At 56.7% G+C, this 15,588-nt stretch overlaps 1 protein-coding gene across 2 annotated transcripts in view; it reads right to left on the bottom strand.

Annotated features, from left to right (window-relative positions):
• Positions 1-5,689: 5,689 nt before the first annotated feature.
• Tfeb (transcription factor EB) overlaps positions 5,690-15,588 on the bottom strand; it is a 45,250-nt gene continuing 35,351 nt past the window's right edge. For both annotated transcript variants that reach the window (XM_077109658.1, XM_077109657.1), the window contains exons 2-9: positions 11,969-12,194; positions 11,635-11,889; positions 10,879-10,959; positions 9,220-9,340; positions 9,051-9,107; positions 8,472-8,547; positions 7,750-7,897; positions 5,690-6,807 (exon numbers count right to left, since the gene is read on the bottom strand). In XM_077109658.1, the coding sequence (XP_076965773.1) occupies positions 6,328-6,807; positions 7,750-7,897; positions 8,472-8,547; positions 9,051-9,107; positions 9,220-9,340; positions 10,879-10,959; positions 11,635-11,889; positions 11,969-12,172 (1,422 nt within the window). In that variant the 5' untranslated portion in view covers positions 12,173-12,194 and the 3' untranslated portion in view covers positions 5,690-6,327. The remainder of the gene's footprint in view (positions 6,808-7,749; positions 7,898-8,471; positions 8,548-9,050; positions 9,108-9,219; positions 9,341-10,878; positions 10,960-11,634; positions 11,890-11,968; positions 12,195-15,588) is intronic.

Below are 15,588 nucleotides of genomic sequence, written 5' to 3'. Positions count from 1 at the left end.
GGTATAGCTCAGGGGTAGAGCACTTGTTTACCATGGGTGAAGTGCTGGCTTCTATCCCAGCTCTGAAACAAGAAAAAAAAAATCCTAAAGAGGCTACCTGACCACACCAGTGTCACCAGGCATCTTTCTCCACGACAAAACCCCACGCTGTGTGTGCTTGGAGTGGGAACATATATATTACCTGAGCAAAGCCCTACACATGTGTATGTATGCACATGTTGCAGATGCGTATGAACATTATGCAGATGAATATTTGCACAGTACGTTTACACGTGTCTTTGGGTGCACAGAGGATATATATGACGTGTAGCAAGTGTGTGCGCATGTGTGTGCGTGTTGGTACAATGAGCCATGAATATATACAGGCAAACAGAAGAGGAAAGGTGGGGTGGGAGCATCTGCAAAGTAAAACAGATCTGAATTCCAGTCCTGCCCCTGTCACTACCCAACTGTGTGATCTAGGACAAGTTTCTGGGTTTCTGCATCATAAAATGAGAGTAATAATGTTACCAGTCTGGGAAGAGAGCCAGGAGGATTAGAGCCTGTAGATGTGACACTCGGTGGGCCCTGGATGAATGTGTCCACTGTGAGAATGTATTTGCATGTACATGTTCATGCGCTTGCAGGGCCAGGCAGGCGTGGAGCTCCGGGCGCTCAAGGGAGCACAGGAGTGGGCTGCAGGCGGTGTATATGTGCGTTATGCACACTCTGTGCACATGCAGGGGGTGTGCCAGGCCATGGAGGTGTCTTATATATGGGGTGAGGGATGCATAGTAGTGTCACTGGGGCTTGTGTGACTCTGTGTGTTGCACACGGTGTGTGGGGCGGTGGGGGCTGGGCCTCAACCCTCTCTAGGTGGTGCTGGAGTTGAGCCCCGCTGGCCCGGGGGTATCTCTGGCTGTCAGTCCCGTGGTGGGTGGGGGGCGCCCCTACCAGCGGTGATTGAGCCCCTGCTCTCCCACCAGGCCTGCCAAAATACAGCGAGACAGGGTGTAATTACCGGCACTTACCGCGGCCATTACCCCCCTCGCCGCTGCGCGTGACACACGACCCATCAGCTCGGCGTTTGCGCCATTAAGGGGCCTCATTAGCATCCCGGCTCAGAAGCAAAATTACCCTCACTGCTCATTTCAAGATGTCATCAATTTTAATTTAGGGCCCAAAGATAGTACAATGGGAAGGCCCTCCCCGGGCCGCCGCACACGGAGGGGTGGGGGAGGGGCGCGGGGCGCCACCGGGGGCGGGGGCGGAGGGGACAGAGGCTGAGGGGACCGAGGCGGAGCGGGAAAGGTGGGGGAGGAGCAAGGCGAGAGGAAACGTCCCTCTCCCCCCCAAGAAAGGACCCCAGGCTAGATCCTCCACAGGCACCCCCGGAGGGCACAAGGGGGGCCGGACCCCCCCCCCCCCCAGGGCCATAGGAGGTGGATGTCTGCGGCCACACGCATGGAGTGAAATGCAGGGCTTGGCTCTTCCCTTCGGTCATTCCTGTGACTCCCACAACCACCTTGGGCGGTGTGGATTGCAATCCCCATTACAGATGGGCAACGGACGCGGGAGGCCCCCACCACACAGCCAGCCAAGGGGGGCCCACCTGTAAATCCAGGACTCCCGGGCTTTGAGGCCTCCTGCCTTCAGGTACTCAGCACCCCTGGCCTGTGGAATAGCCTCCCAGTCAACAGCCCGAGCCTGTGGGTGGGGCAGCCACCCAGCCTCCCCTGACACTGGTCCCAATGCCTCTCATCTGCAGCGGGTCTGTCCCCTCTTCATCAGGCCTTTGGACATTCGGTATCCCAGGCCTGGAATGTCCCTCCCCGGCCCTCCATGCTCCTGTCCTCCCCAGCCTCAGGACTCAGCTTACCATCACCTCTGCCCCTTTCTCCAAACCCACGCTGACTCACTGCCACAGGCTTACATGCCTGTGTCCCCCATGCCCACTCTAGCTCTTGGACACCTGGACTGGCCCTTATCCATCCAAGAATTCTCCAGAAGCCAGCACTGGGCCAGCTCCCAGTGGGTGCTTGGCATTTGACAAGGGAGTGCTATGCCAGCCCACCAGTGTTTCTGCCCCCAGGTTCCTCTGTGCCCTTGTCTGGGGCACAGAGGAACCTCAAGGAGTGGAGACTCCAATCTCCCCCTCCATTGCTTAGATGAGCAGCTGCAGTTCCCTGAGAGCTCAGGAAGGACTATTTCAGGCTCTTGATGACAGGAGCAGGTGTGCATGAATGTTTGTTGAATGAATGTATAACTGACTGAGTACATGAACAAATGAATCAGTGATGGAAAAACCTCTCCTGGGCCTTGTTCAGGTCCCTGCAGCAACAGAAATCTTGGAGAGTTCCTCCCCGGGCCTTGTAGTGACTTGACACATCAGTATTGGTGGACAAAGCAGAGGCTGGGCACCCTAAAGTCACCTCTTCCTGAGTGAGTGAAACCTCACAGGCAGCCCTGTAGGCCTCTGGCTGGTCTTTTGGAAAGTCCAGTTTGAGAGGGGTACATGGGGGTTCCTCCTCAATTTCTCAGCATTTCAGGTCAGCTCTGCCATTTGTCCTAATTCACAATGGAGCTCAAAAAAGACCCTGAAGCCCATGGGCCTTAGATTCTCCAAGTGTAAAGAAGGAGGTCATGTCCCTTATGATCTTCAGGCCACCGTGGTGTGAGGTTTGGTGACCTGGCAGCAGGAGAAGGGCTAGGACTGGGGGTGTGCACAGGCTGAAGAGAAAGGGCTTGACAAATCACAGTGCCTGTCACCCCAGCCGGGGCCTCCTGCCCCCCTGGCACCCGCAGCAACCTGGCCACCGCCAGGGTGAAAAGAGAAGGCAGGGCCCCCAGCCCAGAGCCCTGAGACGGGGTCCCCACCTGCAGCAAGCGCCGCTCCCCGGTCTCGCAGAAGACAGATCGCTCCCTTAATCACTTTGGAAAAGAACCCCAAGCCGATATAATATTATAATTAATTAATTCACTAAAAAGGTATTAAATTTCTCTCCCCCCTGTGGATATTATCTGAATTCATTGACCTTTAGAAAAATCACCCTCTAATTGTAACCAGGTCCAAAAGCATTTGCAGCCCGTCCCTTTTACATTAATAATATCTTCCCGGACTCGGCTCTGGCTGCTTAAATATTGTATAAATTCCACTGCCCCCTTGGAAAAGGGAGTGCAAAGAAAAAGGATGAGGCTGGAGGAGACGGAGAGGGGGATGAGGGCTGGGCCCCGGGAGCTGAGGGTCAGCCTGGGTGGTGGGGACAGGAGGGGCATCAAAGGGGCTCTCTCCACTGCCTTAGCTGACCAGGCAGGTGACTTGGAGGGGTGGGGGGAGGGGAATAGGCTTTGAGGTGGGGCAGGTAGACCGGTTGGGGAGGGAGAAGGGGTGTTGAACTTGGGGCTAGTTGTTAGGAGGCCGTGTGTATATGTGGAGAGGAGATCCATAGCATGTATCAGCCTCATCCAAGTTAATGGCCCCAAATAATAAAGCAACAATCTCTGATTTAAAAGAATCTCTGTGTGTGTAGAATTCCAAGCAGGACATTCTGAGCGTCTGCTCTTTTTTCCCAGGCTGCCCGCCAGCTGGCAGAAATCCAGAGCTGCCTAACATAGACGAGGTACATACTGAGGAAGAGAGCAGTGGCTGTGGACAGACAGGCAGACACAGGACCCGGAGCTGAGGACAGGGGGATCCTTCTTCCCATCTTTGGGAAGTGTGCCAGCTCCAGCATTGGGACCCCAGGGAACCCAAGGGAGCTACAGCTGCTTGTCCTTTCCTACCTAGCTTGGACCCCCTCCCCAGACCCCACATCACACTTCAGTTTGTTCTCAAGGTGTGTGTGTGTGGGGGGGGGTTCACTTCCTCCATGAGAGGAAGGGAAAAGGGCCTACCAGGCTACCTGGCCTTCACAGCCCATTTTCCCTGTCTGCCTTTTTAAAATAAATGTTCCCTCTGTGGACCCCACACCTGGAAAGGTGTAGTCGGCTGCAAAGAGCAAGGATGGGGAGTACATCCCCCTTATTTAATCGGGGACATTCATAACCACCAGCTAAAACTGACTGCCTGGCTCCATTCCAGTGGCAGGTGAAGGCTGCACAGGCCGGTCTCAGATACACCTTCTGGTGGCTTGTTGAGATGACCTGGGCAACTCTTAAGGAAGCTAGTGGGCAGACAGGACCCCTGGGCACAGTGGAAGCCACCCAAGTAGACAGCCTGGAATGTTCAATTCAGATGAGACTCCTCCACCTCCACCAGTCCCTGGCAGGCAGAGGCCTGGCCTGGCTCAGAGCGCCCTCTTGTGGAAAGAACCCCACCCACACCCTGGATCCTGTCCAACACCAGACCCACCTATCCAGGATGCAGGTGGTGGCCAGGGTGCAGGAGCCCAGGGACCAGAAAGCCAGCAGGTAGATGGGGAAGGGGGTTACGGTGGTTTTGAGGGGCTCTGTGAAGAAGCAGGGGGATAGGTTTCCACTCCACTGAAAGAATCCTTAGGAGGAAGGGGAAGACCACGTAGGGCAGGGAGACATTTCTTAATCACCGGAAGGACCAGCCCTGAGACTTCCTAGATCTCCACCCTCCAGTGCCAAGGAAGCCAAGCCTGTGTCTTCAGGTGTACCCCAGCTGGAACCCAGGGCTCGCCCAGGGGGTTCAGAGTGGGGTTCCCAGGGCACAGGCTAGATTCAGGCCACTGGGTGGGACCAGGAACTGGAAGGAGGTGCCAGTGCCCAGGCTGGCACAGATTCTGCAAGGTCATCCACAGCTCCATCTGACCTTGAGATTAATCCTGCAACCTCCGCCAGCTCAGCCACCCTAGCGCCCAGGCCGCCTGGCCTCTTTTCCCCGCTTTTCCCTCGCATGTTAATTGCTCCAGCACTGATTTGATCTCCCATTCCACACAGAGGAAATTGCCCTCTTAGCCATTTTCATTGCGGAATTTTTTTTTTTTTTAATTAGGTGTCTTCGGCCGGTTTGGCCTCTGCCTGCAGAGACTGTGTAAGGTGGGAAGGAGCTGGGTGAAGCTCCAGAAGACCAGCTTTTCTCTCCTCCCAAGATACCTTGGACCCCTCACTGTCCCCAGCCCATTTCTTCAACCTCCTGGAATCTCCGAGCAAGGCCTTAGGGAACCACTGCAGGGTGGGAGGGCTGGGGCCCAGACAGAGGAGAGGATTTGCAGAAGCCTGGTCTCCAGGAAGTGCCAGGGCAGAGTGGGAGCAGAATAGTATACTTGACTCACACCCAGTGTGCTGTGTGCCTGTCCCCTCTCAAAATAACTCACGAGGGTCCCTTTCCCTAAACCCATAGAAGGACACAGCCCTACAGTTTCTAGAAGCCTGTCCTGCAAGAGAAACTAATCAGAGAGAAGAGGGGCCAGCCTTGTCTCCAGAGTGTCCTGTTAGGGGTCTCAAGCTGGGTCTCTGGCCACCAGGGAGGGGGAGAAGCTGGAGAGGGCCTCACTAGGCCAGGGGCGGGCAGTCGCCACAATTGTGGCTCCTGGATCTCAGGCCACAGCTGGAGGTGTGAGACCCGTGTGGCTACAGTGCCACCTCGTGGCCTTAAGAAGGCACAGCGCCCCCATCAGCACCAGGTTCCCCTGGGGCAGGGCAGAAGCGCTGGGAGAATCCAGGCCGCTTCCTTCCCTCTGTACCCATTTCTGACCCCCTCTGTTGTCAGCCGAGGCCGTGCCAAAGAGACGGGACAAGCGGGTACAAAGCACAGTGTTTACTAAAGGCACACAGTGGGAGGTCCGGAGGGGAGCTGCTCTTCCAGCAGGGACCCCGAGCTCCACCCTGAACCCAGCCCCCTCTTCTGGCCACCCCACCATCATACCACCCTGGGGGGAGTTGTTAGCACCAAAGGGGGGGTGGGTGCCCCTCCTGTGGGGAGAGTACCAGGCTGGGGGATGGGCTTGTTGCCATTCAAGTCCCAGAAAGGCAGGCCTGGGCACCCTGGCCAGTTCCTTCCACAGAGGAGTTTCCTGAACCCCTGCTCCAGGGTGTCCTCCATTGGAGGCAGGCACTCAGCCTCATAAGGTAGGACTTCCCCTGCCAGGTGCTCTTCTTGCCTCTAGTCCACCCTGTCCCCTCCGTTCCCCTTCATGATCTCACCCCCGGAGCCCATTCCCTTCCAGCCCCATCAAGAGGGCTGCCTCTGGCCGGGGCACTGAGACAGGCAGGAGCTTCTCCCGACCCCACAGGCTGGCACTAAGTCCAAACCGGGCCAACAGGGATGGGTGAGGCAGGGCAGGTGGCTACTTCACACACAAGTGCAGCCTGAAGGGTGGGAGGGAGGAACCCCCCAGCCCCCAGGCCTGCCCCTGTTCCCTGGCACAGGGGCAGCCGACGTCACAGCACGTCGCCCTCCTCCATGCTGAAGCTGCTCCGGCGGCTGCTGGCCTTGGAGGCCTCAGGGGACATGGTGGAGAAGAGGGGGTCAGAGGCCAGCGGTAGCAGGGAGTCGTCCAGGAGCATGAGGTCCAAATCCTTCTTGGACAGGTTGGGGAATGGGGAGCCATGCTCTGGCCCCAGGGGGTCGGAGTAGCCTGCGGGGCCCTCGTCACTCCCACCCCCAAAGCCCAGGCTGTGGCTGAAGTCCAGGTGATGGAATGGGGACGGTGGCTGGGCAGGAGGGGGCAATGGGGCCTGGGGGGGCAGAGCTGGCAGCGCCTCGGGGTCGGGGACCTCTGCCCCCAGCATCAGAGCCTCTCCTGGGCCTTCCTCGCTGGGCAGCTCCTGCTTCACCACCTGCTGGGCCAGCTCAGCCATGTTCACGCCTGATGGAGAGGTGGTGGGGAGGCCGTGGACTCGGGCCTGCATCTCCAGCTCCTGCAGGGTGGGGAAGCAGACGGAAGGCTGGGGCGCACACCCATGGCACCCACTGCCAGACCTCCCCCATCCCTGCACCTCCACCCCGGGACGTCTCAGCTGGAGGAAAGCAGAGTGTGGTTCTAGAGTCTAGACCAGTGTTTTTTCAAACTACAAGTCGTAACTCATTAGTGGGTTGTGAAACCACTGTGGTGAGTCTTGACCAGCGCTCTTTCCATTTTTTAAATTGAAATAGACTTGTCTAAACTAGACCGGAATAGAAATTATCAGAATGCATGGCATCTATTAAGGATGAGTTTTCTTTCATGAAACGTCCGTTTTTCACTCTGAGCATGTCTGTGTGTGCTGGATTTTAACGTAGATTGTATTACCCACCGTGAGAAATAGAAGCTGCTGCCAGATCATCCCTTGTACATACAGAGGACCAGTCTCAGGTCCAAAGGGGACAAGAGAACCTCAATAGAGTCAGGACAGGACTGGAACTCGGGGTCCCAGCAGCTGGGTTCTCTGTCCAGCCGTGTTCCCTAGTTCCCCTGTGGTGATTCCTAGTACTTCCACCAAATGCTACCACCCACCCCTCTGCCTTCCAGGCACTTTTCTGTCCCCTCAGGTTAGGTGTGGAGTGTACTTGAATTACCAAGCACATGTGAGCAGAATGGACATGTGGCACCTTAAGAAGGACACACAGCTCTAACAGCCCACTCTAGGTGCGCCTGACCACCAACCTGAGCCCCAGAATGAGGGTCTCACAGAGCAGAGCCTGCGGTTGGCATTAGCTGCTTCACCATCCTGGGGTCTGTTTGTTAACGCAGCAGAACAACCTGACTCCCAAGGGCTTCCCTCCTCAGGCACATCATTCCTCCATCTCCACTTTTAGGAGAGTGAACCTTGCCCAGGGTCAGGGATCAGAGCTGCCCAAGACGTCCACTTTCAGGGCCAGACCTGGATGCGGAGCCAGAGCTGCTTATTGGTCATCTCCAGGCGCCGAGAGTGGTTCTCCAGTTCCCTGGACTTCTGCAGGTCCTTCTGCATCCTCCGGATGTAGTCGACAGAGGCCTTGAGGATGGTGCCCTTGTTCCAGCGCACGTCCCTGCAGCCGGGGGTTGAGCAGAGTCAAAGTGCTTGTCCAGAGGAGCGGCCACATGCTTGCCCCTGGGCTGGTTTCAGACCCTGTCAGACCCAATCTGGACCTTCAACGCCATACCTGGCCACTCCTATGTGTGGCGGAGGCTGGTCTCAGGCTGCACAGAAGGGCCCTCCCAGGTGACTTCTGTTGCCCCAGCCCACTTCGTTAATCCCACAGAACCAAGTAATCTGGAGCAGATCTTCCAAGCCTGCCCTTGGCCCTCACTGTTCCCAATCTCCACCACCTTTCTCCTTTCCCCGAGTAAGATGCCCTCAAGAAACTTCTGCAACTCAACACCTCCTCCAGGAAGCCTCCCTCCTTCCCAGCCGCACTTCCCAACAGGGGAGTGTCTGTCTTGAACTTTCCTGACTTGGGAGAGGGAGGAACCTTCTTAGACAGGGGCGCCTAGGAAGGAGTCTCTCCTCACCAGCCCCCTAGCAACCTGCTGGGCATGGGGGCAGATGACACCGGTAGGCTGCCACTCAGCTCCAGACCCCTCCCTCCCTCCCTCCCTCCCTCCCTCCAGAAATCTGCTCACAGGTCGTTGGCCTTGGGGATCAGCATTCCCAGCTCCTTGATGCGGTCATTAATGTTGAACCTCCGTCTCCGTTCAACTACAGGAGCAGATTTGCAGAGGAAGCCATTAGAAGGATGGATGGGGAACCTACCAGGGCGGGCGCCCCAGGAGCAACCTGCGGCTTAGGTTTAGCCTTCTAGGAAGTAAGGGGTGACCAACACCTCTACAGGTAGAGGGGGTCGGGGCACAGAGCAGACACAATTAAGGGGCGCTATGAGGAAGAGCCAGCCTTGGTCCGCAAGCTGCGTGGGGGTGAACTCGCCCCACCCCCCCCTTGGTGGCCTCAGGCTCCAGACCTAGAGAACACAATCCCATCAACTGGGATTTCATGACTACCCTTTCCAGGGGGGTCTCCCACCCCCTGCCTCCTAAAAAAGGAACTGGAAAGAAGGTGGTAAGGACCACACCCACCATGGAGTCACTACAGTGGCGGGTTGAAAGCAGGACAGTGGGCTAGGGAGGCTGGCCAGAGCGTGTGGGTCAGGGGCGGCTTTCCAGCCAGCCCTCGTGAGAGCACTGGACAGGGCAGACAGGACTTACTCAGGTTGTGATTGTCTTTCTTCTGCCGCTCCTTGGCCAGGGCTCGGCTCTCAGCATCTGGAGGCCAGAGGAGGAGAGTGTTGCTGGTAAGGAGGGGAAAAGGAGGGAGGGAGAGGGGGCCAGGAGGGAGGGAGAGGGGGCGGGGCTCGAGGAGGGAGGGCGGCAATACCTGTGAGCTCTCGCTTTTGGGTCAGGTCCGCAGGGCAGGAGCTGCTGGTGACACCCACCAGGGAGGCTGTGACCTGGGGGTCGCTGCTGTACACGTTCAGGTGGCTGCTGGAGAGGGGCAGCTGTCGGGGGAGGGCAGGAGAGAGGCTCAGGGAGCGGCCCCCCCTCTGTGGAGAGTCCTCTTCAGGGCACATAGTCCCCGGCACAGCTGTTCTCAGGGCCACCAGGGGCATCAGAATTCGCCTGGGCCCCTTCTCCAGCAGCTCAAGCTGGATGTCTGGAGTCAGAGCTGAGCAGGGGCCCTGGAGTGGCTGAGCAGTGATGGGATTAGGCGGGGTCTATGGAAGCCCTAGGGAGGGGCCTCATGAATTCAGGAGTTTTTGGAGGGTTTCCTGGAGGGTGTGGTGCTCAACTGAGTCCTGAGCACAGAAGTGAGGAAGGGAAGGTGCCACGGGTAGGGGTGGCATGAGCCAAAGAGCTGAGGATAGCAGTTGCCAAGAGCTCAAGGTCAAGGTGTGATGGGCAGGGGCAGGCCATGCAGCTGGTCCTGGATTCTGGAATGGGCACCCCGGGAAGGCTGAAGCAGGGGTCTGACAGGGCTCCCACCATAGGAGTACAGAGCAAAACCGCAGGCCCAGACTCCCTGCCGTGCAGGCAGGACCTACTGAAGGGAACAGATGATTGCATCTCTCCTCAGCCTCCTCCCTCCTCAGCCCCACTGCTGGCTGCAGGTTTAGACCCAACTGGTCCTGGCCAGCTCCTGCTAAGCCACTCAGCAATGTCACCTGGGCAGTAGGGACTGTGGACTGACTCCTTGACTCCCCGCTGCAGGAATTAGGAACTCTTCCTCTGTGGTGAGGACTCTGGGCGATAAGAGGTTCAGGCCCAAGGTGCAGGGCCACCCAGTTAAGGATTGGGATCTCAAACAAAGGGGATCGGCTCCCGCGGTGCCACCCACTCAGCTTAAACACTTGTCACTCTTGGGCAGAAGCTGCCCTGGATTTTTTTTGTCTCATGTAATCTTCCCACAGTCCTGTGGGTGGATGGCCTCACACCCATTCTGCAGCGGAGAAAATGGGCTCAGGATGGTTGAGGGGCTTCCTAACATCATAGCAGAGCCAGGCCTCTGGATTCCAAGCCCAGTTACTTCCCACCGGTCTCCTCAGCCCTGTCTGGGACATCCAAAATATGGCCACATTTCCAGATGCTGTCAGAGGGATAGGTTCTCTGGTTGTGGGGACAAGGCCAGCCTGAGTGAGGGACATGGGCCTTTGCTCTCTGGGGCCTGGGTTTGGTAGAGGAGTAGAGCCACAGATTCCAAAAGGGGCTCATCAACTCCTACCTTCCTGTGGGCACACCACTGCCCGCCCAGAAGGTCCTCTCTGCCCCCCTTCTTCCTCCCCAGGAAGCCTCCGGAAACCGCCCAGTCCCCTCGCTCCCCTCCGAAGCCCCATCATGCATCCAGGCTGAGGCACATCTTTCTTGATTCATAACTCTGCTTGCCCCTAGGCCTGGTCACATTATTTGAGGAAGTGACCCCCCCCATCTCTACCCAGATGCCAGCTCTGCCTTGATAAGCCCTCTGCAGACTCAGGGTCTCCGTGAGTCCTGTGTGCCACCCCCCCCCTTCATACAACCCACCCACCCAGCCCAGGAATACCGTGTTGGGCATCTGCATTTCAGGATTGATGTAGCCCAGCACATTGTCCAGACGCATAATGTTGTCAATGACGTCATCAAACTGGAAAAAAAAATAAAAGTCAATCTGAAGAGGGTCCACCTGGAGAAGAGCAGAGGGGACAGTGCTGACCAAGAAGGATCTTGGAGGCACCTCATCCACTCATCTACAAGAGGAGGAAACGGGCCCAGAGAAAGAATGAGCTGTCTAGGTCCCACAACCAACCCCAAGGCCAGGAAGGACTCTTTACTAGCCCCCTGCCAACCCAGGGGATGGGTTTTTTCTTTTCTTTTTTTTTTTTTTTTGATACTGGGAATCCCAGTACCAAAAACCCAGCTGTGCCACTGAGTATATCCCTAGATATCATTATTTTTATTTTGAGTCAAGGTCTCTCTAAATCGGCCTTGAACTGGCAATCCCCCTGCCTCAGGGACCCGAGTTGCTGGGATTACAGGTACCATGCCCCGTGAGGTTCTTGATCTACCTCTACCTAGGGCTTCGCAGGGGTGCTGGGCTTTCCCGGCTGCGTCTTATGTTTTTCCATAGCTGAGTTTTCACCAGTAAGGATGGTGCTTGCCCTCAGACTGGAGCGCCCCGAGAGCAGAGCTGTGTCTCCCTCAGATGGGGACTCTCTGAGGAGACAGCATGCCTCTGCCATTAGACCAGGATTCCCCAGAGCACAGCCTCCGGCAGCACCAGCTCTACCAGCACAGTGGCCACTGGCCGGCTGTCACTCACCTCCTTCTCAGGGTTGGAGCTGATGTGCAGCATAGCCATGGGGCTGTTGGGTGCACTGTTGCTGGCTGAGGTGGACAGCACATGTCCAGCCCGTACTCCGGGGGAGGCGGCTGGTGGGGGCTTCGGGGAGCCCTGGGCGGGGCTGATGTGGGCAGCGAACTTGTTCCCATAGGTCTCTGACAGGTACTCCCGCACCTTCTGGTGCTGGGACTGCTGCAGGTGGTAGGAGGTGGGATTCTCCAGGTAGGACTGCACCTGGGAGAAGAAGAGGTGCCAGTTCCCATGGGGGTCAGGACCAGGGGCAGGGGGTAAGCGTGGTCAGAGCAGGCCCTACCTTTAGCACCTCCCCGGGCACAGGCGGCGGCGACTGGAAGTGGACGGGGGTGTTGATGGCTGGAGTGGGAGGCCCCCCCAGCTGTTGCTGCTGCTGCTGCTGCATGTAATGCATGACGGCCTGCTGCTGCATGCGCTCCCGCTGCTCCTCCTGCTGCGCCTGCTCCCGCATGAGCTGCATGCGCAGCCCGATGCGCGATGCCATGGTGGCTGCTGGCCCGGGCTCCCTGCAGATGAGGGGAGACAGGTCTATGACGCACTTGTCTTCCTCATGGCCCTGGGGCTCAGGGAGGGGCCAGTGCCAGTGCAAGTGAGACTGTTCCCATTGTACAGGAGGAGAAACTGAGTCCAGAGAGGGGAAGGAATTTGTCCAAGGCCACTGAGCAAGCTGGCCACTGAGCTGAGACATGACGCCAAGTTTCCCGGTTGCTAGATTAGAACTGAAGTTGCTCTCTTCTTCATCTGTTGCAGCTGATTGGCCCCCAACTTGGAGTCAACCTTGACTCCTCTTCCTCCGGTCTGTGTCCTGATCCCGTAAGATCTGGCCTCAGTCACTTCCTCCTCTGTCAACACCTCTGCTACTCTCCCTTGGGCCAGCCTGCGCCACGCCTTCCCTGAGTGGCTTCCTGATGTTGACTCCCTCTTTCCATCCTTCCCTACCGCGTTCTGCTCACAACTCAGTAATTACACGGATCTGGTTAAAACCGAAGGCAGTTCCTTTCTGGTCCTCTGCTCCGCAATCTCCATGGCTCCTACCTTGTTCTGAGTAAAAGGCAAAGTCCTTACCCTGGCCTGAAAGGCTATCTATGATCTGCTGCCCCTGCATATTCCCCTTGGACGTCACCTCCCGCTGTTCTCCGCCTTGTTCCATCTGCTCTGGCCACACCTCCAGCTTCTGCAATCCTCAAACACCCCAGGCATGTTCCCACCTCAGGGCCTTTGCACTTGCTGCCCCCTCTGCCTGAAATGCTCTTTCCACAGATACCATAATGCTTCACTCCTTCACCTCCTCCAAGGCTCAATCGTCACCTAACAGTGATGTTCCCTGACCATCCTATTAAAACTGCAAACTCCCTACCCCAGCCACCCCCATGCTCCCCAAGGCCCTTCCCTCTTATTTTTTCTCCCTATCAGTTATCGCCATCTTAAATACTATGCATTTTTGCTTACTTATTTCATTCATTGTCTGTCCCTTACTTACTAGGAATGTGAGCCGCCCTGAGGGCAGGCATTTGTCTGTTTTGTTTACTGCAGTACCTTCAGCCTCTAGCCTGGAGCCTGGGACTCAGAGGCTAAGTCAATGAGTATGATATTTGAACCAGGCACTGGGGACACAAATGTGGTCCCTGAGCTCACAGAGAATATAAACCCCCTGAGGAAAGGGCCACTTTAGGGCACCAGGTGCTGAAAGTCCCGGAGAATGCTTCCCTGCCCTTACGCACATCAGCCCTGATCTACTGTGGGGCAGATGTGACTGAGGCCCCCAAGCCTAGTCTGGAAGGCAGGAGGATGGGACAGAATGAATCCTGCAGCTGGGCGCACTCTGTCCCTAGCTCACCTGGTGACCCTAGGCGAGTGCCTTCCTCTCACTGAGCCCTCCGCTCCTTGTGCACAAAATGAAAATGTTGGATGTAGAACACAGTGATCTCCTTTTCTTTTCTTTTCTTTTTTTAAACAGGGATTGAACTCAGGGGGTGCTTAACCACTGAGCCACATCCCAGGCTTTTTTTTTTTTTTTAATATTTTGTTTTAGTTGTAGTTGGACACAATACCTTTATTTTATTTTGATGTGGTGCTGAGGAATGAACCCAGCACCCCTCACGTGCTAGGTGAGCGCTCTACTGCTGAGCCACAACCCCAGCCCCCACACGCTTTTTTGTATTTTATCTAGAGCCAGATTTCACCAAGTTGCTGAGACTGGCTTTGAACTCAAGATCCTCCTGCCTCAGCCTCCCAAGCCGCTGAGATTACAGGTGTGCACCACCATGCCAGGTGGACCCAGTGATTTCTTTCATTTTTTAAAAATGAATTTGTTTGTTTGTGTGTGTGTGTGTGTGTGTGTGTGTGTGTGTGTGTTTTACTGGGATGCATTCCCGGCCCTTTTTATTTCGAGACAGGGTCTCACTCACATTGGCCTGAAACTTGTGAATCCTCCTACCTGAGCCTCCCGAGTACCTGGGATGACAGGTGTGAACCACCATGCCAGCTGGACCCAGTGATTTCTAAAGTGCCTCTCAGCTGCCATGGGCTGAGGCTCTCTGGGAGGTGCAAGGCCCTTGAGGGTACCCCAGACTCCAGGAGGGTACCAGGAGAGGCTGGAGGGTCTTTATCCTGGGGATTTTGCCAGAGGCAGAATGACCTTGAGATTGAGCAAGGGCTTTCAAATAGGGCAGATGTGGGCTGGAGCCTCAGTTTCCTCATTTGTAAACAGCTTCTAGTTGGGAAGATTGGGGAGAGTATTAAATAAAAATAATGTGTCAGTGCACGGCACCTGGCAGGCTGAATGGGTGAGCTACAGATCAGCAGGAGACTGGCAGGGTGAGCTGGGCTCTGCAGACCAAAGGCCAGAGCTGCGTCCCAAGCTCCTAGGAATGAGCCCCACCTTGGGGAGAGGCAAAGGAAAGCAGCAACATAGACACGGTACCAAGTCAGCATCAGCAAATACCCAACGAAAATCACTGGCTCATGGAAACGATAGTAATTGGGGTTCATATGAGCATTTATTATAGGTCAGGTCAGGTTCTGAACATTTGCTCCTCAAAGGTCCTATGAGATAGAGAAGGAGAGACAGAGGCACAGCCAGGGACTGGTCTTGCTGTCGGGGCAGTGCTGGGACATAGTCCCAGGCACTTTGGCTATGGGTCCATGCTGGGGAGGGAGGGTCTCCCTATAGGGTGGGGAGGGAGCTTGTCCCTAGTTACACAGCTGGTTGACCAGGGTCAGGCATGGAGCCCAAGCCACCTGACCGCCATCCAGAGCTCCTTCCACCACCACGGTCAGCTTCCCTACCCAGTGGGAAGCACTATTCACCCTCGAGGTCTGAGAACGCAGTGTCCAGCCTCTCACCCTCCTTCCTTCTCTTCCCCTTAGGCCATTAATCTGTGAAAGGGCTGCCTCAGCCCAGGGGTCCTCCCAGAGGAGGGAGCAGAGCCCCCTTACCCCTCCCCATCCTGAGGCAGCCATGCAGCTGCAGCCTCCACCAGGGCTCGCCCCCCTTCCCTGTGCTCCTACAGGGGGGTGTCCCTGTCCTCGCACCCCCACTGCCCACTATGCACACTAGCCCTACAGACCTTCAGGCTCTGACCCCAGCCCAGCGGGCTCCCTGCAGCTGCACCCCGCACACCCACGCGCCCCTGGCTGCCCCTCCCCAGTACAATCTGACTTCAGTTGGCCCTGGGGGTGGAGGCACCGGGCCTGGCCGTGCCAGCCAGCTCTGGGGGTGCTGGGGGAGAACGAGATCCTTGTTTCCCTGACAAAGGGCAGGGTGCCTGGCCCTGCCCAGCTGGAGCGGACTTGCAGTGAGAACTCTGCTGGGCCCTGCTCAGTCTCTCCCTGGCTTGACCTCAGTTCCCCGTCTGTAAAATGGACACATGAATCCCTGACCCCTTTCCTCCCCCACCT

The sequence above is a fragment of the Callospermophilus lateralis genome, chromosome 6 (genome assembly GCF_048772815.1).
Source record: "Callospermophilus lateralis isolate mCalLat2 chromosome 6, mCalLat2.hap1, whole genome shotgun sequence".
Taxonomy (NCBI): domain Eukaryota; kingdom Metazoa; phylum Chordata; class Mammalia; order Rodentia; family Sciuridae; genus Callospermophilus; species Callospermophilus lateralis.
Note: the sequence above shows the minus strand (reverse complement) of the source record. Positions and strands in the feature narration are given on the sequence as shown.